General features: G+C 38.7%; 1 protein-coding gene across 1 annotated transcript in view; it reads left to right on the forward strand.

Moving 5' to 3' along the window:
* Window positions 1–2,826: 2,826 nt before the first annotated feature.
* Window positions 2,827–26,218, forward strand: part of tnmd (tenomodulin) — a gene marked incomplete at its 5' end in the record, with an annotated part of 47,157 nt that continues 23,765 nt past the window's right edge. Inside the window, 2 exons of the mRNA XM_079229178.1 lie at window positions 2,827–2,874; window positions 5,849–5,977. Of these exons, the coding sequence (XP_079085304.1) occupies window positions 2,827–2,874; window positions 5,849–5,977 (177 nt within the window). The remainder of the gene's footprint in view (window positions 2,875–5,848; window positions 5,978–26,218) is intronic.

Consider the following 26,218-nt stretch of genomic DNA (forward strand, 5'->3'; position numbering starts at 1 on the left):
TGCTGTTTATTCTATTCTGTGGGTGTGAAAGCTTCAGCCTGCCACTGAATGCTATCGGGGGAATGAGGGTCCCAGGATGCTCAACCATGCTGCTGACACAACACTTTCCCTGAAAGACCCGCCGCTTGATTTACCCAAGCAAAATGCCACGGTAATTGTGAAGATTTATATCAATGGTAAAAAGCTGACGAGGTCCCACAGCTATCAGATCTGACAGACTTAATATGTGCTCAAATGTTGCCTGCCACAGTGAAGGCTTGCAGGTTGACCAATTTTACACGAAATGCTCCACCTCAGATCGTATTGACTTCTATAAATTGGGTGTGAAGTGGAACTTTTAGGTTGTGAAATTGTGTTTTTAATAATCTGGATTCTCGACAAATCATATTTTATCAGCTTTTGCTTTGTGAGCCATCTGAGGCGATGAGGAGGGGGGAAAGACAGGTGGTTTGTATAAATAGGCTGAACACAGGTGCGCTTTGATGCAGTATCCTTCGCTCTCTGTCACATGACATGTTAAGATCAAAATCAAACAGGCATTGTGTGTCTTAAAACAAATAAGCAGGTGGCATGCTGCAAAGACACTGCCAGCTCAGAAAAGCACTGCGTCGGGTAACACTTTACAATAAAGTACACAAAATACTAGGAGCTTCTTGAAAAAACATAGTCCATAGATCTGTGTGATTTAAAAACCTGTAACTTTCTTAATGAGTTAACTCTATATCAGCTGATCACAAATATAAACTACGACTATTGTTTTTGTATTGCTTAAATATTATTTGCCATTTTCAATGAGAGCAGTTCACTGAACCTTATTGTAATGGACCATGTGGTAGGATTCAGACCGGATCTGTAAATAACACAAAACTCAAGGTTTTACATGGTTGTTGACAATGGATATCCAGCAGTAACTCACAGAAAGGCCCAACATAAAGATAAGAAAAATGTAAACATCAATGTTCCGTGTCAATGCAGGAAGTGGCGTGCCGTAGTGCGTCAGACTTTCATGTGGGATCCTTGAGTTTGAGTCCTGTGACAAGCCTGAAATGATCAAACATAACCGCAATCGTTCCCCAACCCTTACCAAGTGATTAGTTGCCTAACCTAACCATGCCATAAGCATAATTTAGTTGTACTATCTCTAACCTGGACTGCAAAATCCAAAATATTAAAACTTTCTTTAATGTTAGCATTGACCGAAATCTAGAATCGTCCAATATTTACGCTCTCAGTGATAGTGTAAGAGTGACATTTTATGGTGTAAACTTAATTACATATATTAGTTATGACCACTAGTCGGCGCTGTTTGGGCGTCTGGAGGTGAGAGGGTAAAGTGAGGGGGAGAAGAAGAGAGGGGTAATAGAGAAGACGTGGACTTGGCGGTGCGGTTGGAATGTGGAGTTGTTGACTAAAGTTATGAGGAAAACCCAGAACGTGTTGGACTGATTTATTCCTGCTGATACACCCACGTCGCTTACAATAGGGTTAGAAATATGCAACCCTGACTGGTGTGATTTTAGTTGTGTAACTGGTTTGAACTCCTGAGTAGGTAATTTATAGAAAGCAGCAGGGCAGCCTCACATGCTGGGTCTGAATCCTGCCCTCGACCTTCATCACAACCTCCCTCTCCCAGCCGCCTCTGTCCAACTTACTTCCAGATGAATCGCAGTACAAAGTAGTCAATCAAACTGCACTGTACGGGACTGGAAACATCTTTTCAGAATTACATGTTAATATGAATAAAAAAACACAAAAAAAGCCATGGTTCACCTGAAGCTGAATGATATGAACCTAAATAACCAAACAAACAATATCAAAATAACTGCAGGTGTGATCACACCTTATGAGTCACAGTGACATTTTCTAAAAATATTAATGGTATTGCACACCTGAGGAGGCTGGTCCAGAGAAGGCAGAGGAAGTTGCTCCTCCTCTATTTTTGTGTGACCAAAGATGAGTTCAAAGGTTATTTGTCGAAATAAATGCACAGCACTTCGAACCACCAGTCTACAACTTTGGCCCGACCCTTTGTTTTTATGAAATCTTGTTTGTGACATTACAACTAGTTTGGATTCCAACATACAATTTATACCAGTGTAAAGTGGACACTTTAAATAAGTATGGCAACATATTGCATCCAGCAGTTTAACAGTTTTTAAATAAATTGCATACATTTGTACTTGTTTGTACTTGTTTGTTTTTTAAAGAAAAGAAAACATTAACATAATCATTATTTAAGTTATTGTATATGTTTATATTACTTTTTATGATGGCTTTTTTCCGACGTAGGATATTTTGATCTTTTTTGACTTTCGAAATGTACTTTTTGTCCTCAGATTCTTTACATTTCTCTTTTACTTATATGAAGTGCAAATAATGTTCATTCTAGTTTGGATCCTTCGTTATGCTGCTATTCAGTCATCTCAGCGAGCGAGCTGTTTGTTGCAGCATTTGTACTATCTGAATACAGTTTCTTTCTTTTTTCCCACATGCAAACTTTGTGTCCTCCAAGAAGGAATCTTTTGAATCACTACAATATGTTTCATCATTCAAGTACAGTATGTCATTTATTCTACAGGTTTGTCTTTCAGTCTGAATCCATTCATGGCTTCCCACCTTTGAAATGGGAGCAGGCAGGCGGGAGAGACATCTGCCTTGCTTTTAATGGGTATTGCAAATGTTTCAGTAATTCCTCTCCACCTGAAACGTCCCTCCCCTTCAGCACACTCCCAAATTACAGCATTGGAATGAAGCAGTAGCCCTGCAGTACGTTAGTATTTTCCCCAGCTAAGAGGATCGGAAAGATTCCTCCTGTGCGCTTGCATCATGGAGGCAAGCAGTAAATCCAGCAGTCAACAGATTCTGTGGAAAGATGTGAGTCCATTTTTTTTCTTTTTGTGTTTGATTTATTCTAATTATTTTAATTTTTTTTGAAAAAACTATTTAAAATACATTCCAACATTTAGTGTTCTTATGAATAATGTGCAGCATTTTAGGTCACTATTGAGTTGAAAAAGTCAGAGCTCCCTTAAACTTTTACAGCTCAATAAATTAAGTGTAAGTGGCAGCAGTAGTGGTTTAAAAGTGGGGAGGGGATCCTGTGATATTTTAGTGTAAGCTTGAAGTAAAATGTTAGAATTTCTCTTTTTTTAAATCAAAAAGAAGCAGCTGCTTGATCTCTTGCTCAGTGATCTGAGTTTTCTCAGAATAGGATTTTTTCAATCTAATTCCTTTTGGCTTTTCACCTTGGCTTCCTGTCTTTATTTCCACTCTACACTCTTCCACACTATATTCGGTCTCACCTGAACCATTGCATTTGCTTTTTATCTAGAATATCCTTCCTTCTCGCATGCAAGCAGCAATCAAATATATAAGTCAAGTACACAGCACATTATTATCTTTGTATTTGTACTGTATATAACATATACAATAAAAACGTTTAATCTACTTCAAAGTAAAGGCAAGTATTCCAACACATACCTGTCATAACTACACTGTAGGTAGTGGATGAATAATGATGATGTTTAAGAAATCCCCTGAATACAGGAATCTGAATGCTTATATGAGCATACCCCAGTGTGATAAACCACTGCATCGGCGTGTTGGTTATGTAGGCTACTTCTGTTTTTTTCTCTCTCAAGGAAGTGCCTCCTCCCTGCATGAGAGCAGCAGGGGGCTCCAGGCACTCTTCCTCACAAAGCCCAAGAGGAATTGACTGGCTGATTCTGAACTCCTAAACCCTTGAAACACTAGTTGGCGAGTGCTGCGCTCTCAGACTGCTCTCTCTGTCTCCATCCCTGCCTTTCTTTCTGTTCGTCTGTCTGTCTGTCTGCCTGTCTGCCTGTCTGTCTCTCTCTCTCAATCCCACCTTCTTCCTCTGTGTATTGGAGATTCAAAGCACAGGCAGGGAGAGAGGTTTGTCCTCTGGTTAAGTTTCCACTGCTTATGCAACCTGCCACGGGAGAGTAGAGGATTTCAGCCACTGCCTTTTTTTCCCTTCACTTCAAAAAATCGCAATAAAAAGAATTCCGAGCCCTCAGATTGTTGGACTCTGTTTCTCATTATGCCTTCGGTTTGTCTCTAAAATGTCAAATAAAGAATGGAAACAAAGTTAGAATTCTTTAATTGCAAATTTAGTTTCAGTTTTTAGGGAGCTATCTTGAATAATAAGTCCTCTGTCCTTCCCCAAAGACATGCCGCTAATGGATTTACCAATCAGAAATGCAATCCAACAAGCAAACTATATAACTGTATGCCATTATTGCTGTCTGCTATTTCCTCCCGTACATCAAGCCACCTAATCTGTAGTTTAAAATAATAAAATAGGTTATGGAAAGGCTATGGGAAATCTATTTTTGAGGTTTATGTTAGATAATTACTTTAACAGGATACAATGTCAGAAAACAAAACATACACCTATTATTTTAAAATAATTCCTGCATATTATTTGAAGACTTTAACGTGTTAAAGTGCAGCCCAATTTACTGTAACAGCATCGGCCACAATAGAAAACCAAAGCTGCATTATCATCATTTAAAAAAGACACAAAGATAAGCAACACCAATTTTGCTAATTAAAGTTGGTTCCATTTTTTTAATTTTACGTATCTCCTTTTCTGTTGTCCTCTGAGGCTTTCAAAAGGGTCCAGTGTGAATGAGAAGCTTTCATTCCTCCCTGCTGGAGCTATGGGCGAACAAAAGCCTGTCTTTATTAATTTGTGGCCCTGAGCCTGGGGAGTTGACTGCAGCGGGCAGAGTTTTCATTCGAGGAAAACTTTAATAAACGTAACCTTTCTGGTGCACTTATGGCAGTGTGTCCTTCCTTGCACTTGGCATGGGAATGGTTATATTTGTGGCATTAGTAGCCTCATTGCTGGATACATTTTGCAAGACAGATCAAATCAAATGTCATATCTTTGTATTAAATGCACACACAAAAAAAGGAAAAAGGAAAAGGAGGAATAATACATTCAGACTTAAAACTAATAAATTGAAGGAACAGTTGAACCTGTTTTGGGAAATATGGGTATAAGCTTTCTTGCTAAGATTTAGATTAGAGGATTGATACCACTCTCATATATCTTCATTAAATAGAGTTGTGAAGTAGGGGGAAATATCTCAGGCGTCTCTTGGTCCTAATGTATTGTAAAAGCCCCATTCATTTTTCAATGGGACAGTGATACATGGCTCACAGTTGGAGCACTTGTACGGCTTGGGTGGACATGAAACGCTCGCAGTTGAATCATCAGTATGAACAACTACTTCGGAAAATGTATTTTTCTTTGTTTAAAAAAAGAAAAGAACAAGCATACATACTTACAAACTTTGGGGAAGAAGTCATCTTCAACTCCCAAGGTGCATTTCAGCTTGAAGTCTTTAATCACTCTTAAAATGTTGTAAGCGCTGTTGAGAAAACTGAAACGCAATCTGCAGCTTAAATCAATTTGATCCTTGATCCTTTTTAGATGAATTCTGCAATTACTGTTGTATTCACTATGATCACCATATTACTCGGGAGAGTTCTTGGATTATATGTTAGCTAAGTCTTACCCAACATAGTATACTGAAGATAGTAGTGGAGAAAAAGAGAGGAAACGAAAATACAGATTGGGGAAATTGTCCTCCATCAGGAGCTCCTCTCCCTTCGCAACTGTTTTAATTATTTGCAAAGATAAATAATTAATACGTCATATCTTGTTTCTTTGGTTCTTTAGTTAAAAACAACAAAATGGGGTTCGACAGGGGATTATGTGTGGGAACCAACCACATATTGCATTCAGCCATTTATACGGCATACATATACAATCATATATGCACCATACATAATATTGGACCCATATTGTTTGCAGGTTGAGATGGAAAAAGAAAAGAAGGCCAAGTACCACACTTACCAGCGAGTGGCTCTGGCTCTGGTCTTCCTTGTTCTGGCTCTCTGTGTTTTCAGCCTGAGATATCTGTGGAGCCCCAGTCTGGGGAAGGTAAGACTAAATATCACCTCATTGTTTGCCAACCATCAGCCTTATTGCCACTGTCTGTTTTAAGTATGACCCTCAAATTAAAGACACATCAGCAAATCATACAGGTTCCCTCAAGGAAAAGAAAATTACACGAGTAAGGAAATGGACAGCTTCAGCCAGTCTCTGAAGTGTCTATTGTATTCTGCTAGATTAAAAGATATGTGGGCTATGGAGAAGACAGCTGTGTTTTGCTCTGCTCGTCTTTTGGCTGTCAGATCTGTAATTTCATGAATTCTTGGACCAAACCACAAACCACTTTTTATTGCTGCAAATGTTGGCCTGTGGCATTTATCTACTTTCTGCTCACATTGTAAACATCTTCTCACAATGACGGATCCTGATAACTCAAAGCTGACCCTAATTGCTGTTGACCAGAGTGGCTGCCGCAGGACTGAAACCTCTTGGCAATGTAATTGGGATAAACACTTGTCCTGCACATTCATCTTGTGAAATCCAATTCAATCACACTTGATGGAGAACGTTTTCACTCGGCTCCTTTCCCCTGATTTTCCCAAGGGGGCAAAAAAAAAGCTAATTTACACAAGCAAAGGGGGAAAAAGGCATCAACAATTTCACAACCAGAAATTGGAAGCTCTACATTGCAAATAAGAGAAAATGAAGACTACGGAATGATGGGTAAAATGTAGCTCATACTGTATATTTCAAACCCGAATGCATACATCTGCTGTGTGTGTACTGTTAATGCCATGAGGTGAACAAAGAGAAATGTACAGTGTAAGATGTCCCTTGGTGTTATACCAACATCTTTGTAATGCCTATAACAAGCATGTATTCAAAAGCCCTCTGCCATTATTCTGTTTTCATTAAGACACACATTCAAGTACTGACAGTTTATTCTACGCTCAGGTTAACCAGGGTTCATCTGCACTTCCTGTGTAGCCGGTATTGTCCATGTTCTCTCCTTTCAACATAGATATGAATCACCTTTGAGCCATCTCCTTTGTCCTTGTTAAATATTTCATGCCGGAGGTAGAGCAGTCATTATTTCTACTTTAATAAGCTGTGATCATTCTCACGTGGCACAAAATGTGTTGATGGTAGAGGTTGCCCAGGTGATGAATATCAAACCTGCAGAGCCTGGGTTTTGCTTTAATGGGGTCTTGAGGGGGAGGCGCATCCTCTGGCCTCCCCATCAGTGAGGAAGATGCAGCCACTTCAAAGGAGAATCACCTGTCCGTCAAATGGGAAAGAAGCCCCCTTACACACAGCAGGACAGTAAGACTCAGTATCCTCAGAAAAGCTGGAAACTACTCTGAAAGTAAAGAGATGGATTGATACATTGATGTCTGGAAAGATACATTTGCTCTCCGGCATCAACCTGACAGCTTGTTTGGTGAAATGGTATTGGGTGCAATGCAGCAGGACACTTGACTAACCAGCTAATCCTGCGCAGCATCTGGCAAAATGTACAGATTCTGGGCAGCAGAGCAAAATCATTTATTCTAGGAAACAGTTGAGTGGGTGTTGTTTTTCATTTGAGTACAAAAATGAGCATTCTGGTGACATTCTCAAATCCAAACGTAGTTAAAGTAATGTGCTTCCGTCAGAGTCCTTGAACATACAGAATATATTAGGACTAATGCAACATGCACATACATAGTCATACATAGAAACCATGGTTATAATGATTATAATTACTTTGCCCTGCTCTAAACATGCTCAAATCAAGATTTACCACATATGCATGGCCCGTATAGAACATGACGTATCGTAAAGAGTCCAATTCCCCGAGTTTAAAACTGCACAAATGAATATCTCTACATATGAAGAAGGCATCAAAGGAGTATGTGTAATGGGAAATCAGTCATTTGTAGTGACAAGCACACTGAAAATATCACCAATTCTACAACAGGGCGATTTCTACTGTCTTTTCAGCTCATTGATTTGGTTTTACAGTGCACGACTTTACTGTTCTGGCTCTCATAAGCACCGTTTCCAGCTGCAGCAGGCAGCTGTTTTCATTAAAAAGCCTCTGATAAACTCACTGTATACACTGTCTGCTGATGACTAAGACACTGACAGACAAAGTTAGCTGGTGAACATGTTGGTACATTTAGCAGCCAAAGAGCTCGATATTTCCCTCAGGAGTTGTTGTCGACAGAAGCAGAGTTTAAAAAAGAGAGTGCATGTTGGACTTACATTCACAGGTGGACAGAAATGCATCCCCTAAATGAATGTTAATATTGCCATAGAAACCTAATAAGATGATAATCCTTTGCTGTTTCTACAGCCTGGTTTGTCAAATGTTTTAATTAATGCAGGTTTAAGACACGTATGGAACATTTAAGGTGGAGAGATGTTGTTTCTTCCCCCAGAGAACTGACGGTGCGTTAACATATGTTACATATTTAAGCATTAGAGTACAAAATGGAATTGTCAATTAATCAGTTAATGAAAACTTGCATTCTTGCCTTCCTAAACTACGGGGGGAAAAGTTCAGGCAAAAACTGTTAGTGTATTAGTTACTTAATTTTAGAGAAAAAAAAAATTCATTGAAAAAGAAAATTGTGTGTATTACCGATTCACAAGTGAAAAGCAAGTTTGGACAGTTCCTGATGTGGCCCCTGCTCAGTTTGGAATCTGCTCTTCCTCCAGCTGTTTTGACAGATTTTGAACATTCTGAACCTGAAACTGTGAAAGGTGCAAACATCCTTTTCACAGTTCAAAACCCAAAGAGGCACTGGAGCACACTATGCAGTGCTCAATGTTACTTAAAAGGTGGTGTTGAACAGTTTGCAACTTTACTTCCAGAACTGTTTCAAGTGAGGGATCAAATCTGACAAATCTGAGAATGAACAGCTTTGAAGATAACAACCAGAGGAAACCCTAATGCTGATGTAAATTTAACTACCTAAAACATTGATTATAAAATGTACTCTGCTGCTAAAAAACGGTTCTCGCACGCTCTCAAAACGTGAATTCATAATGACGAATGCTTAAATTACTTTTGTGCCCAGTCAACAGTTTAACTCATGTACTTGCGCTAAACAATTACTACTAGCCATCACTTAAACAAAAGAAACACAAACATCGCATGCTATATATCACACATTACACAGAGCTTTGAGCTCAGCATTTCTAATAAAAGTTGAAACCGCAGCACGACTGCAGCCACGGATGTTTTTCTCGTCTTCTCACAGCGTACAGAAGCAGCGTGACCTCATGCACCCAGATTTTGATAAATAACCACAGAAAGGTAATTTGCTCTGTGCATTGTGTTTCAATATGACACAATAACCGCTTGTGATCTTCTTTTAATTACCTGAAAACATATGTTGTTTTACAGGCCAGGGGAATATAGTTTGCCATCACTTCCTCTGCCTGTGTGTGTGTGTGTGTGTGTGTGTGTGTGTGTGTGTGTGTGTGTGTGTGTGTGTGTGTGTGTGTGTGTGTGTGTGTGTGTGTGTGAGGGCGTGGCTGTGCTTGTACGCATGTGATTACATATGCATCAGTGTGCACTGTGTGTTCCAGTGTGTAGGTTAGGTGCCTCTGCATTCTCTTTTGGCTTACGGCACATTTCTGTTTACTATGTGCTCGTTATTGTTCTGGGCCACAAGTCTCACTGGGGGATTTTGCCTCCTTGTAAATTAATCCTCTGTTATTACCAGTTTACTTTAGCAACTGTGAAAATGGAATCTGGCTGGTGAATCCAAGAGAAAAGTAAGAATAATTTGCCTTAAAGAAATTACTTTTAAAAATCATAAAGAATAACATCTAGACATTGATGCCTACTGTGTGTGTCTGTAGTGCACAGAATCCAAAATGTAAATTTGTATATTATTAGATTTCACATATTTGGTGCTATTATTATTTCATGAACCACTTTGAGGAGGATTATCTGCAAACCAGCAGCCAGGCAACAGAGTAAATGTGAACCTGTAAACATTGCAAACATTTTTTTCCCTGTGGAATTTTGAAGAGCTCACAGGTGTTGTTGGTCTGTATGGCAAATGTGGAATACATGAATGTTAGACCTGCAGAAAGTGCTCCATTATTCAAGCTGAAATTGCATTGCTCACCTTGATGCCTTTCCCTCTCCGAGCCCAAGGTAGCTGCTGAGTTGTTGCTCCTGATGGCCTCTTAAATGCCTCACTGTCAGGACCGGCTTCTTTAATGAACACTGCTGCGCCTGCTGCTTTCTGCTGGTCACAGGTGTACGGCTTCTCAAGGCCGAGCTCTCCTTTGTTTATCTATTGCTCATAGGCTGTGTATACCCAACAGTCCCCTCGGTGTCCAGATGTCAACATGCAACGGGGGAGAGAAACACAAGATTTGATCATGATATGATTCCATTGTCCTTTTCTTTTTTTTTTTCTTATACTTTGTCTCCAAGAACCAAACAAGACAGTGCTAAGAGAGGAGTTATTATTCTGTGAAGGCAACAGGGCTTATCTAAACAGCTGGTTTGACAATAGGTTTTGGGGGGTGCTGCCCCTCAGTCTGTTACCTTTCTGATTGTACACGTCAGGCTCATGCATTCATTCATTTAGGGAGCTATAGGTCCCTCCTAAAAGTATGCATTTTGCTGTTGACTCTGGTAGCAGTCAGGAGGAGGTAGGGGGTTGCAGACGTAGGAAGAACAAAAGAGAGTTGTTTTAAAATGTTGCCAGTAGAGTGCCTGAGGTGGGAAGGCTTCGTGGCGGTTGTGGCACTTTGCCTTCTTCTGGGACGGTGACTGCTACAGAGAGCGTGACAGCACTGCAAAGCCCACCGGGAGTTATTTGTTGTGCCATACAGCACGTTAGTGCATCTGTGATTTTCTTTTTTTAGAAGCTAGAATAATGTGGGTGTAGAAAAGATCAGCATCTTAATTGCCTGTACTTAATTTTGCCAATCCACCAGCAGCTCATGTGCAGCATGTTGTATGTACAGTGCGGTGGGTAAACAGACACAAATGCTTGCCTTTTTTTCCAGACTTTTTTCTTTTCTCTCTCACCATTGTGACTGCCAAGAAGACTCCTCTGCTCTGTTGTACAATTTAGAATGCGATTGAGCTTTCACATCCACTTTCACTCGCCCAGTAAGTCTGCACCGCTTATAGCCTCGGCGTGGATTCGCAGCCGCAATGCTGAAGTGAACAGCAGACTGGAAATACTCTGTTCCTCTGTCCTCTCTCAGTGTGTTTGAGGTTGCACATCATATATTGCTATTATGTTGATATATACAGTATACTGATGGATCATGACTTTAGCAATTCGTAAATCTCTATTCTCAAAAAAAACATCTGTTATGTCAGAGTGCTTGGCTATACATCTGTCACCATTTAAGGGGTTGCATTGACATTTTGCGAGTTTGTACCATTAGTCACCTTACTTAAATGTGAGGAGAGAAGAGGCATCTAAATCATCTCTTCAGATCTGTCTGGTGCTCAGTCTAACTCTGATAATAATAACCTTAGCTGATTAGTCTTTTTGTATGCAAGAAAAATGATAACTTGTAACAGTAATGACAAGAATTCAGACCTGCCAGGCTTTTTAAAGCTCTGAAAAAAAAATATGAAAAAAAAAATATGAAAAAAATATGAAAAACAGCAAGAAATAACACACTTTCAAATGGAGATCTTTCATACAGTGAAACTTCAAGTGTTTACTCAGCAAAGTAATCTTTAAAGAACCTCCTTAATGATGAGGCATTTATTCAGAATGAAACATTTTAACATACTGGATAATGCAACAAGTCGGCTGACCTACTGAGACGTACTTATGGTATTACTTCAATTTCTCGGACAGTTTAAAAAAGAAAAAATAAAGGTTGTCTGACTATTGGAGGGAAATAAAATATGACTTGAATATTTGTTTTCTTGTGAACAAACACAGTTTACATGAATGTAAAGTTATGTTTGTCATTGTGCTAGTAGACGATACAAATAAAACTGTGACCTGCTCAACAAAACATTGCTGAATAGCCCCACTAATGGTCAAAAACTCTATAGAGCACCTTTAAGTTGTTTAACTACATTTTCACCCCCCTGATTACTCCGTTGCTTTGAGTTAACATTGATGTTATTTGTTGCACATGTCCCTTTCCTGATAAGTAAAAAATGTCTGCAGTGAAAAACATCAATGAGTCTAAATAAAACAAACAATAGTTTCAAGTTAGAAAAGCTATAAATAGTAACTAGATTTATTCAAAAAGCAAGACAACATGTTAAATGCAAGTTGGACCGATCATTGGCGCAGGAGAATGGAAAAAAATGGTGAAGCTCATTAAGCAAAATTCAGCATTGTCAAGACCGGCTTGAGGGGGGCCATGGCCATTAAGGGAGAGAATCCCCAAAGTGCACTTAATTTAACTGCTTTATTTACAAAATAATTTAATTTAGGATTTAAAAAAAAGAATTGCAAAAGACATAAGACGTGGACAGCAGTGGTGTCAGTGATTGGTGGGGAAAATGCTCAAGGAACCAAACCAAGCACATGGACAGAGTCTCCCTGAGAGACCTAATGGCAGCTTTTAAAGGGACAGAGAGCATTTTGCACAGGTGCTCCCAAGTGGACGGCCCCGCGTGCGTGCAAGGGACGAGCAAACAAGGCACAACTGGCCGTTACAGTATCGCAAGGTGGTCTTAGTTTTCTAAAAACTGCCATTATGTCAAAGATTAAATCGATCAAATATCTATCAATAAGGAAATAGAAGAGTTTGTAACTAAACTAATTATACGGTTCACTTATCCAGGGATTTGTGCAATGCACTTTTCGAGGTGTAAACTGGTAAAGTCACACACACATATCTTGGTTAGGATGTTAAAACTCCAGACCTGGTGTAAAAATATGTTTCTCAGTCAGAATTAATTTTGATATTAATATGTAGTGTAAGACAGCAATGTTGTTAATTAAACCCTGCAACACTTCACCCAGGCTATTATTTGTTCCTGCCAGAGAGCTAATGAGCCCCACATTATCTCAGCGAGAGACAAAAGCCCAGAGGACACACTGTACTCTAAGGAGTCTGAGACCCCATGTGTAACTGGTTTGAAGAAAGCTGAGCTTCTGCGCTCACATGTAGTCGAAAAATCAAAACAACGATCATCCTCCTCCTCCTACATTTAAAACAAATTGAACCTTTCCGCTTCATCCATTCCCGTTGAAGCTACTGATGCAGGTCAGTGGGTCAGTCCCGCTGCCGCCATGAATACCAGGAAAAGGAACTTGACAAGCTTTATCGCCGCCAGATGACAAGGTGAAGTACATTTTCTGGGCAAATGAGACACAGCAGCCGAGCAGCAGCTGTCATCCATCATACTTGTGATGAGTGCTGGATAACTACACATCCACCACACTGTATGAAAAAGAAAAATCACTATACTTTACTTTGTACATTTAGGTGCTTCAAAATATGAGGCATCTTAAACATGAATGTGGAGCTTTGGGAATCTATCAATATCAAAAGGTCCTGACCACATACTGTATGTCAAACACAGTGACACAAAAGAGAACAAGTTGAATGATCAAAATGGACACACAGCACATGTACATAGGGCCAATACTGCTAATGAGCAATGTACATTAGTATAACTATTTAACTGTTTCTGTCACGTATGGCATTCAAACAGTCTAAGTATTTGCAAACAAAGTTACATAACTCGTAAAACTCAATGCAAATATATATACAGATTCATTCGCATCTGTAAATCTGAATCTGTAAGTCTTTATCTATATCTATTTACTTTAATGTACAACTAGTCTATCGTCATTAGTACATTTATTTCAAAGGAAATTCCTTTGTGAATCTCCCCCTTCTTGTGTAGATTCTTCTGAGACAGTTTAGTTTCACACTAAATCCAAAAGTACAGACTGTGTCTTGGAAAACACAAGCATAAATAAACGCAGAGTGATTTTTATCTGGCAATCTGTAGTTGTGCCTCTGATTTACTCGTATAATATTATTTGTGAATAATCGTTGTCCTATTTTTACTAAAACATCCTCCATTACTTTGATTATTTAATGGCCATCCTCTGAATGCACAAACAAGTCTGATTTAAAGAATTCTTTGAGAAAAAGACCCAACTTTATCCTTTTTCCAATATTTGTAAATACAGCATGATGTTCATTTAGTAAATTGATCACATTTCATCAGAAGTCTAAAACGTTAACTCTTTCACAGTGTGTCTACAGTTCATGAAAGTTAATTGTAACATTCATGGTACCCTAAAAAAAATGTATTTAGCGTTTGGTTGACCTTCGAACCCTCTCAAGTCACTTCTGATTGCAAAAATAAATAATAAATAAATGGCAAAGGTCAATATTCCCAACTCGAGGATAAAAAATTGTCGTCGCCAAACCAATGGGTGATGTCAGAGTGACGAAGTTCACTTACATACAGTCTATGGATTTTACTGGTTTAGAAAATACAGTTATGTGTAAAAGCTAACCAAATTACCAATTCAGTAACCTAATAACAAAAATGAAATTATGTTGCTCTCTTAGTCAAAAAAAATAAAAACCTGTCTTAGAAATGTGTGTGTATATATTACAATAAATCTATAAGGGAAACATAGATATTATGTAGTCAAAGATCCACCCTACATCCACTTCATTAGATAAATACAGTAAATCTCATGGTCATTAATAAGTTGTCAACTTTAATCTTTGCAAAAACGACTTAATTAGCCTCTAAGTGAATTGTCAATAAGTGTCTTCAGTCTCCAACACTTGACCTTGACTACACACTAACTGGTTGTTAATGAGAGTGACATTGGCTAATCATCGAGGAGGGCATTAAATGTTTATACTTAAACCAATGCAACCTTTTAACCTCACATGACATTGAAAGAAAACCTGCTCGTTTACCTCCTTCTGAGACCAAACATATTGACTGCTGCCTCGCTTCATGTCTCCCAACCAGTGACAGAAATACATTAATTTCCTCCTTCAAAGTGCTTCATTTGCATGTATTTCATTAGTGGCTGACCGTGATGGACCATGTAGGTTTAATAACTGGACTGAAAAACAGAGTCAAATAATGATTCTGATGTGTTCTTTTCTTTTTTTTTATAGCGTGAGACAATGTTCAGCTGTAAAGATTCAGACCATTGGGAGCAAAACGTGTTGTCTTCCATTGGGTCTTCAAAGTATTTTTCAGTGTTATTAAAAAAGAGGACAGAGCAGCACTGACATGCAACCCACACAGGGGCCATGGCAACAGACCAAGAGCTTCTCATCAGTACCAATAGTCCCAGTGTGATAGCCCAGTGTCTCTGCATAGGACTATCACTCCCTCTTGTATTGTGTCTTCAAGGCAGAAGCATGGTAAACAATGTTTGAACAATTATGAGCCTGTATGTCTCCCAGAAGCTCTGTCAGGAATTGTTCTAACGGTCTACCTTGTTACAGGCATCGCTGGCTTGTTCTATAGACACAGACAAAGTAGTGGCGGGATATCATGTGTGTGATGATAAAAGAAGAGAGGTACTCGCGCTCTTGTTGTAGCGATTCCGTCTTTGATCATCACAACTAAACCACTGAAGTCTGCAGAAGCAGCTGTTATTGGTATTTGTCGCTGAAGCAGTGTCTTGGCATTTTTGCAGTAAACTGAATGTAGACCGACTTTTATTGCTTTACACGCACATTTCTTTTTGTATATCTTGGCATGCAAATAATGCACTACACGCACCACTGATAAATAGCAAGGCAACTATCTATTGTCATCTGTTGATAAATTGCCAGTGAATTTAAAATGTGTCACATTCCCAATATTGAGTAAACCAAAGCTAATGGAAAGCAGTTTTGCTCTTTTGAACCACGAGAAGTTCGGCCTTCATTGACTTTTCACAAAATGCTACTAGGACTTTTTTCTTTTTTGTGGCTTTAGTGGCTTAAAAACGTTCTGGTTGCGGTTAATGCCATTCATCTGGCCAAATGATTGCCTTGCGTCTAAATTATCCAAATTACAGCCTTACAGCTCACACAAGCTGTTTCTTGTGCCACTTAGCTGCTGGATCCCAAAGTGTGCTCTTGTTGATTTATTAGCAGGTGGAATGGCTGAAAACCAGCAGAGCGACAAGGAGACGTTTCCACTGGAGGTCATTCACCTTGTGACTGTCTGCCTCATACTTCAGAGGCTTGCAGTCCTTTGTCTGTGGAAGTCTGTGAGATAAAAACAATAAGCAACAGAATTCATTCAGCTCTCCTGACAAGCAGCATATTGTTCTTCAGCTTGGCACAGGGGTTACGAGGCCAGGAAAGGCACAGAGGGAAGCTGCAACCTGGAACAATACGATGACATGGAGAAATAAGAAATGGCACAACACAGTCAAAGCCCAGGCCTTTGTGTCGTTTAACTTTCTTTAAGGTTTTACTACTTTCTACTGATTGTTGATACTGTGGAAACTGTATCTATTTCAAGTTGGCTTGGGGTATTTGAAGGATGTTGCATCATTTGTTGTGCCCTAAAAAGGTGGTTTAACACCATCTTTAAAGGCCTTATGAAGTCTCTCTGTTCTCTCTTACAGTTGGCAGGTGATGTTAAAAGAATATACTCCTGGCCATTTTGGAGGCCATTTTTTTGACATGTTATTGAGGTGAAGTAAAAAGCCACTATTTCCTCTTTCTTGTTTATCTGGGGTTTGGCTAAAAGTTGTTAAGTACAAGTTGGACAGATCTTTTTGACGGTGCACAAAATGTTGGAAGCAGATCAAACATTGGTTAAATGTATGTTAGCAGCTTTTCATTTTCATCCCAGGTTGATGTCACATTTGCTTGAGCACATAAGTTTGTGCCTTGTAAAGTTATAACTGAAAAAAAAAAGATAAAAAAGAAAGGAAAATATTTACTTTTTAAGCAAAAGGTCTGGGGATACAACATATTCCCCAAGCTGCTGTATATAGAAACTACAACCCTTTGTTGTTTTCACTTTGATTTTTATTGAGATCATAGAAACAAACACATTGAACAACAATATGTCCCAGTCCGTGAGTTTGTTTCACGATAGTGTGTTGACCAAAAGTACTGAATAGCTCCCAAAGTTCCCCCTGCTCTCCTCCCTCCTGAATGCAGCTCTATTATAGGCACAGTAGCACGTATCAAGGTGATTTATTGCCAGAGAGAGCTCAAGTTGTTTAAAATGACTGCTGTGATTAGTCATATATGCTTCAGAGCTGAAAAAGGGGTGCACAGTGCTCCTGTAAATTAACAGCAGCTGCAAACTGTAGTCGACCAAAGCAAGGTGGTCAAACGTGGTAAGCGGCAGAGTCGCCAAGGGACGAGGAGAGAAAGTGGGTCATTACATCCCTTTCAGCTATGAGTAGGTTGACAGAAGAGAAAGGTAGGCTACGTTACAGATTCAGAGCCTCGGTGATGAATCGATTACTGCGATGGAAAATAAAACAGTAGAGGTATGATAGTTCTGCCAAAATTCCACTTGAGTTACTGCACAAATATGCTCCATATATTCCCGCAGCCTCAGATATCTCCACACTCCATTATTCAGACAGAAAGGTGCTCCTGGAAGAACTTTTCTGTTTGAGTAACTGTTTTTTTCCTTCTTCTTTTTTTAAAGGTATTATTTTCTCTTTCCTCCACTTCTTTTTAACCAGTAAACTAATGCAGAACACATATTTACTCAGTAAAGCACAAGAACAAAATGATCTGCCATTACATTAACACATTGTATTTTAGTTGTTTAATCCTTACACAAACAAGAAATGTCAAGACTAAACATTTTGATTTTAGAGGGACTTCCATGATGAACATTTTATATCCATTTTTCTAGTTCGCTGAAATAGGCTACGACTCTGATTTTATATTTATATGTATATATATATATATATATATATATATATATATATATATATATATATATATATATATATATATATATATATATATATATATATATATGAATTAAGTTGAGTTAACAGTGAGCTTAAGATGTGTTGGTAGTTGTATGAATTTCTTTTGAGAGAAGCAGGCTAGCTGTTTCCCACTGCTTTCAGTCTAAGCTAAACTAAGCTAATTGTCCTCTAGCTTCATATTTAACATACAGAGAGTAGATCTACAATACATTGATATATTCGTCTGTCTGCAAGAAAGCAAATATGAACTGACCATCTACAAAACCTGCTGTATTTCTCTAAAGAACTCAAATAGAAGGGTTCATATGTCTCAGTGATTCTTTACCAGACTGACGGCCATCTGCGCTACCTGACACCTATCTGATACCAATCTGATTAAGGGCAGAAGACTCAAACCCATTACCTTGTGAAGCTCAAGCATTTTCACCTCCACTATATCTATATAAACAGATTTTTTTGAGGGATGGTTGTTGATAGACTTACAGTAATATGGTTTCCAGTCTGCTTCACGTTAAGGGAAAAATCCACTCTCGGATACTTACGCTGTTAAGTATCAGCAGTTTGTGATGTTTAATGCACTTCAGGAGTGGGATTTTGTGATGAAATGTCATAATTCCCTTTTTGGTAAATGCACTTTCTTTTAAAGTGTGGCTGCATTGCATTCTGGTCCATTGAGAATTCTTTCATCATGGATTTAGTTTTCAACGGTGGATTTGTGTGTTTATTGAACGTCAGTGCAAAATGGTGGGCTTAAAAAGAAGCTTTTGCTCTTTGCTCTTGTAGGACTGACTCGAAGGTCTGACCTTTTTCACTGATGTTTTAGGTGTTTAAACTCCACCGTAGCTCTGCTATAAATGTTTGAGTGCATCGTACAGTCTATCTATGTGTTCTGCAAGTTGTCTTGTCTTGTAAACCATCAAGCAACAAAATTGGCTCCGAAGGAAGGTACATGCAAGGTACATTGCCAGCAGCTGTTTGTTTTAACAGTGTTAATGTGCTTTCGGAAGATGGCTCCATTAAGATTTTGCAACTTGACACGTTCAAGCTTATTCTTTGAAAGGCTAATGACCTTAGCATTTTCCTTAACTGGCCTTTGGCGTTGGCAGCTGTAAAACATTTTAACATCAAGTTGATGCTTAAAGTAATTGCTTGGGTGAATTCCCAAAAGCACTTTAACCCCCACGCCAACCTAGTTTTAGCTTTCAATTTAATGCTACATAGGCCACACCACATACTCGTATTGTGATTTTTGTATGGCTTCCAAAAACATTAACATAGCACAAAAAAGCAAGAGCTCAAATATGCAGAATCATACAATTCAGCAAGATCAAAATAAGTTAAAAATTGTTTATGCCAGTGTGGTGGATAGTAAATATTCAAGGTTCTTTTGATGCTTGATTTAAAATATCCATTGGTGTTTGTCGATGCTCTTGAAGATACTACTTCATTCAAATAAAAATAGGGCTCAGTTTCTTAATTGCTTGCATGCAGCCATTTACCTCCACATATAACAAAGCCACAGAAAAGACTAGTGCTAATTACAATGCAGAAATGTTTCAGTGCCTTACAAATGTTTATATTTAGGGCCAGAATCTGATATTGCGTCCTCTCATTACACACTGACTGGGCCCATGCAAACAGCTTCCAGACAGTAAAGACTACGTGCTTTGGCTTCATATTTGAAAGATTCTTCTGAAATTTGCTTCCAAGAAAGCCCGACATGGTGGTTGTTGTATATTTTAATTGACTAAAAATAAAAATGGATGAAGAATTACATGAAATAAACCCTTACCTTACGTTTGCATCATGACATTCAAGTGTTGGACCGCAGCAGTTGGACATTCTGTTGCTCATAGCTACCGTTTATTTACTGTTGGGGTTGAAAATACATAACAAATAGCCTGTCTTCTAAAAATGATGTAAGATACAAATTTATTTTGTGAAATAAGTGTACATTTCAGGGTCGAGGTAGAATTTATTGTCACTCTCTCCATTCAGGCTACAATACTCGGTATACAGTGGAGCAACATTGTGTTCCTTTAGTGCTACAATATAGGCTTCACACAAAAAAACAGACACAATAAAAAACAGAAAGGAAGTACAAAGTAAGTAAGTAAAGTGAAAGTTAGTTACTGCTTGGTGGGCATAGAAGTATAGAGCTTTCACATCTTGGCTGAGGGTTTGCATCCTGAGTCCTGCACTAAGTTAGACAACACACACACACATGTGGTTAAGGTGTTAGGGTTTTCTTGTTTACAAAATCAATACATACATGTTAGTCTTTTACTAATACTACAACAAGACCATAATCTTTCCCTGACTATAACCAGATATTGTATTTCAAGAGTGGATAATGGAGGGAAAACAAATGGAATAGTCAGTAAACACTTTGCAGATACGCTCAGTGTCTTCTTTTTAATTATGTTTTTATCATAGTGAGTAAATTACTTTTTGCAACTGAAGATTATGATGTAAATGTTTTTTACTTGTCAATACATGCTGCTTCTGACAACTAGATGAAGACAATTTTCATTTCAGCTCTTTTCTTGGATGTAGTGGCTTGCTTATCTTTGAACAGTGTGGAATCAGTTTACTGGTGGGGAGGAAATACAAAGAAGTAGTTTTGAGGTAATTTGATGTAATATTTTGATTGTACAAAAAAAGCCTCTGTGTTTATTTTTGTAATATGTTAAAATGTAGGACTTTTGAAGGAATTTCAGGGGTGAATTTCAGTTCAGATGGAAATTAATCCGATAATAGAGTGGAACTGAAAATGTGTAGCAGACTTTATAAGTTTAAAAAATGTCTTAATGTCAAAATAAAAATAAAGGCACAATAAACTGTAGCTTCAGCTGACAACTTTCGGTCTGTAGAAAATCCTTATAATATTGGGTTGCTTTCTACTGTTCTGTTTTGTTGGGAGTAGTCTTTTTTGTTTCTTTCTTATACCCATACCTGGTTGTGTAATAATTTGCAGGTTTAAATCAACTTCAATACATATACATGTAGGATATATATATATATATATATATATATATATATATATATATATATATATATATATATATATATATATATACATTTACATATACGCATTGACAAAGATGAGTGTCATCATAAAATGGCTGATTTATAGCCGCATGTATTTCCACAGTTTGCAAGATGTTGCATTGTGTTGTATTCTGTTCGCTGTCAGTTTGTCTTGAGTGAGATTGATGTTGTGCACTGCCAGTGGGCTCATTTTACCCTGTACCAACTAACTTGATGACCCATTAGTGACTGACCAGTATTTCCTAAATTGAATTCTCGGATCTGGCGCCTTTCCAAAACCAGCTGCCTGTATTCAGGAGGCACCACCAAACTGCAGTCTGCATGTGTCTGGCAGCCGGAGAGCATTCCTACTTCATTTATCCCAATTCTCCAGGCCTTGGGAGTTGACAGGCTTGGTAATCAGTGTCCACAAGCATAATCCCCATGATCTCAGACACCACACAATCAGATCTCTCTCTCTCTTTCTCTCTCTCTCTCTCTCTCTCCATATCTCTCTTTCTCTCCTATTTTATATATGAAATATGTTAAGATTACCTTGCCAGAGAAAACACATCCACAAATATGCATACCACACAGTATCTGACAGGGAATATTGAGAACATGTGTTTATATGTGTGAAGGCCATCTGCATCACTGGTGGGTGGTAAATCTATACCAGCTGTAATTATTCCCCTTGCGGATCCTCATTTTCAAATAATATCACCATAGGAACCTGCTCCTGCTCTTCCCTCATCTTAATGTGCAACGTTGTTATAATTTGTGTGTTTGTTGTTGTTAGTATCTTTTCATTGACTGTCATTTTCTTGTGTTTCTGGTGAAACTTGAAACTAAGGAAGGATTAATTATTCTAGCAGCGACTGTGTTCGCTTTTAATTGTAAAAAGGTTACACCTCTGCCGTGGCAATATCCAATGTGCCAAACAGAGATGTTCCATTTTTACTCCTAAGAAACTCTAATAAAAACAACATTGTGCCAACCAGATCAAAAGCAGCAAAGTACTTGGAAAATATTAGTTGTTCTCCTGTGACTGCCCATATGAAGCGACTGAAAATAAGTCCGGTGCAGGCTGGTTGACAAAGAGGAGCCAGCAGTACACAGGAGGAAAACACAGGGAGAAAGCTTCCTATGCAGCACTGGTAAGAAGGCTGAAGTGATCAACTTGGCATGGAAACTTGCGTTTCCATTCCCAGCTGTTTTGAGTTGGAGCTTTCCAGAACAAACAAAGAAGAGTCAGATGATTTCTTTTATACCTGGCAGACAAGCCTCATTACAGAGGTTTTTTTTTTCTCATCTCTGGTTCTGTGATTCATTTATAAGACACTTGACACAAGCTAGATTTCACTGCAAAATATTGGCCAATAATAACACTTCACGGGTGTAAATCCTTGACAATAAGCCACAGATAAAAGCTTCGTAATGGGCAATAAAACAAACGTTGGAAGCCTTCACCAGTTTGACATTACACAAACAACAATGCAACTTCTGGCACGCTACAACAGAGGATCTAGAGACATCAAATTGTGTGTGACTCAGACAGCATGAGTTTCTGCAATTTCATTGTCAGTGCAACTCAGGAATCTCCTTATAAACCACTATAGGAAATGTCAGCCTCTTCCGATCAAATATGGCTAAGTGGTCCATTCTCGGCCAATTTAAAGCAGCTCTCGAGCCAGTAAAAGGCACACTATGTGATTCAGATGTGATCTAAAGGGTCGGCCCGATAATATGAGTAGAACGGACGTTCCGATTCAAATCAACGCAGCGGGATGGTCAGAGAGGCGAACATTTCTATGTATACCGCTGCCATTGTAATTGCTGGAGCTTGTTAACATGCATAATACTGACTTATGGAGAGTCGCACATTATCAAAATGTTTTACTAATCATATAGGAAAAGCACAGTTGCTACTAATAACATTAACAGTGGCTCTGTTATATGTCCCAGTAAGCCATGGCAGTGGGACAGTGAGCCAACATGAAAACACCAGAAACCTCAAACTGGAGCCGCCACATGGACTTCAGCCATCTTTCATTTTATTATGAACACATGTGCTTTATCTACTGTGTAGAAAAAAAATGTCTTCTGCCTTTTCGATTAAGGAGGTTAATATGTGTGGGCGTATAACAATTCCAAGCAAAGATCACAGTATTGATTGCATTTTATGGAAAACAACCACCAAATTAGATACAAATTAATGCAAAGACAGTGTTCACCAAATAACATTTTCTTGAAAAGAAATCTCTTGCAGCCATGCAAATAATGGCCTAACAATATTGGTAATTTACTGAAGATACATTTATAGAGGGTGCTGACACAAAACCTACCTCCTTGTTTCAGAATTATGATTTTTCTGTCAAGAATGTATACTTGATGATATATTTGAAATAAACTCTCATACTGTAGATAAATGGATAAATGGTATACTACATGGCGTACTGTACAGGTTTTGCCACAAATCTGAAGGTGTTTTAAAACCAGTGAGGACATCAAAGAGGACTAAAACCAAAAGGACACGATGTTCTCCAGTGGGACCGTCTGAGCTGCTGCCCACCTCGATCTATCACAGGGCTGCCTATGGCTCCCGGGAGATCAGTGCACCGTGCATCCCCCGCTCCACATTACCCCCCCCCCCCCCCCCCCCCCCCCCCCACCTCCACCGCCATCGCTTCCCCGCCATGAGTGACAGGCATCCCGTTCCGCATGGCTGGAGCCTCTATCTCCCAACCCTCAAGGACAACTAAGAGGACATATTGTCATCAAGTCATCTCTCTCATTTTCATGGCTGCCTCCTTCATAGATGCACATATGCACACACACGCACACACACACATATATAGAAACAACTGCGACCCACTCACCTGTAGCAACATCTACGTGACCTTTGCTCAATGTCCTCGGGTGCCACACCAGAACCCGTTTGCACAAACAACCCTGGCTGTGCCTGCCGCTTCTCATTCACTCCCTTCGCTGTGAGTCTGTGTTTGAAACCATCGAGGTGGAGGTTGTTAAGAACCACATCAGACAGAAACCTTGAACAGAGGAAATAAACAAGGTATTGTCTGGGAAGGCTTCAACACAGATCGCCACATAGTCCTGAGCTTGAATATTTTCTTTTTTCTGAAATCTTTATCTCATACTGTAGAATAACAGTCTGAGGCGTCGTGTGATTAGAGGGATATCGGCTGCTGTTCCAGAGGGATGATGGACAAGGCCGTTTTTCAAAAAAATAACTAGAATGGCTTTGCAGTAATGTTTCATGGAAGTCAATGTGCATTTCAGTACGGTGCCAGATTGTTTGCAATGTAACCTTTCGGTGTTCAAATACATTGTTCAGTTTTGTAAAATAACAATAACATCCAAAGACATGCTTGTATTGTTGTTGCTGTTCAACCACTTATTCCTGTGAGTTGTTTTTGCACTTTGATGTGCTCTTAGAAGTTTATATTCAGGTGGGACCACAAGGAGTGGATGCTCAACTTCGGATTACCGTGTGTTGCTTATAGCCGCAGTAGGAAACTTTACAAGGTGAAAGTAAATGCTTCTCAATGTTGAGAATGTTAAATAAAATGTGATTTCAGAGAGCTGTGCAGTTTTTACAAAAATGGCTAGATCCATTAGCTAAGACAGAGATGTTATACTTATGGATAGTTTTTTTTAAGGAAGTTGTGGTGTAAACATAAAATGTGTGCTAATCACATAGAGGTTTGAAAGCATGTAGCTGCACCAATCAGTATTTTCACACTAGCAGTAAAAGAAAATGATGAAGCCACAGATAATTATCAACAGAATCCTCAGTTCCCCTCAGCTTCACTCCTTAGCTCATCTTTTCACAACCTTCAAAGTTATTCTCCGCTCCCAGCATCGTTTTCAGAAGCATCTGGAAGAGCACCTTTATTCAGCATTTAGAGAATTTGACCAGCTCTTACCCGGCTGCCACTGTAATTCTTCCAGGTCATTTAATTCAGTTAGGGGAATGAATATTGTACTTACAATCATCAGGTGCTCCAACTAAATGTGTATATCCATATTTGCCAGATGTGTAAACACATTTGCCATTCCAACTTTACGGGGCGATAATATGATAATGTGTTTATAGCGTGTTACAATGTCCTAAAAAAATCTAATAATGCAAATCTAAAACTGTTTGTATGTTAATTTGTGTTATATGTGTTGATATACAGCTTTGTAACCCTAATAAAATTGTAAATGTATTCAAAGTTGCACACATTTAATACATTTCATCTTTTAATAAAGCAAATAATAATAGGAGAAAATTGATTAAGAAACAAGTACAAAGTTCTTGTATATTTTTCAAACTTGTATGAAGTTTTTAAGTGGAGTTACACTTTGTTGGCAGGGAAGAGCGTGGTGTAGAGTTGAAGCTGGTTCAGTCATGTGTCACAATTACTGGGTGAATCGTAGCCATCTGGTCACGAACATACAATCAATCCATGCAGGTGTTGGCCTACTGTGTCACCATTATGAATATAATACGAATGTAACTATATCATTATTTTGTCTGTTTTTTCAGTATCTGATTGAGCTGGTATGCAGACTTTTAGTTAAGATCGACCACTCAAACTGTACACCCGTTCTTGATTCATATAAAAAATCTTGCATACTGCAGCTTCCATGTGACAGCGCTCTCAAGAGTTTCAGATGTATTAAAAGTCTTATGTGGCCAGAGTAGTTACACAGCGGTATTTCACAGTCTTTGTACAGCGAGTGTAACGTAAATTGGAGCCTCTCCCATGTGCTGGCCTTTTATCTGCCTGTTCACTGTCATGTGGGAAGCTAATTAACTTTCACACTATTTTCGAAAGGTTGTGCAGCCAAGTGACAGTTTCTGTGAATTTGCTATTTAGAAATGGTACAAGATAAGTAAATTACATGAAACAAGACATCTTTAAATCTCCCATTGCATGTATTCAAACATAAACGTACAATGTAAACAATGAGAGTCAGCAGAAAAACTAATTACAACGATGAACGTCAGTACAGTGAAGCAAAATGGCGGGTTGTTTTCTAAAATCTTCCACTTATTGCAGCATGAATCACACTGCAAGTTTCCCGATGTACTGAAGCACATAGAAGTATCAACATAGGCTGTACAGAGGCGATTCATTTCTATTTTCAGAATGCCAATTACGGTGCACAGCAGCAGCTTTGGATATTGAACCAGTTGAAGTCAAACTGTTGTAATACATTATTATCTATTTCAACCCGGTGCAGTGGGGAGATTCTCACCGTTGGATTTTCATCAAAAGTGATAGCCTGCTGAAAATGTAATTCACTGTTTTAGTATAAATCAATAAGCCTCCAGAATCTATTCCCCCAT

This window comes from Taurulus bubalis (genome assembly GCF_910589615.1).
Source record: "Taurulus bubalis genome assembly, chromosome: 13".
In the NCBI taxonomy this organism is placed as follows: domain Eukaryota; kingdom Metazoa; phylum Chordata; class Actinopteri; order Perciformes; family Cottidae; genus Taurulus; species Taurulus bubalis.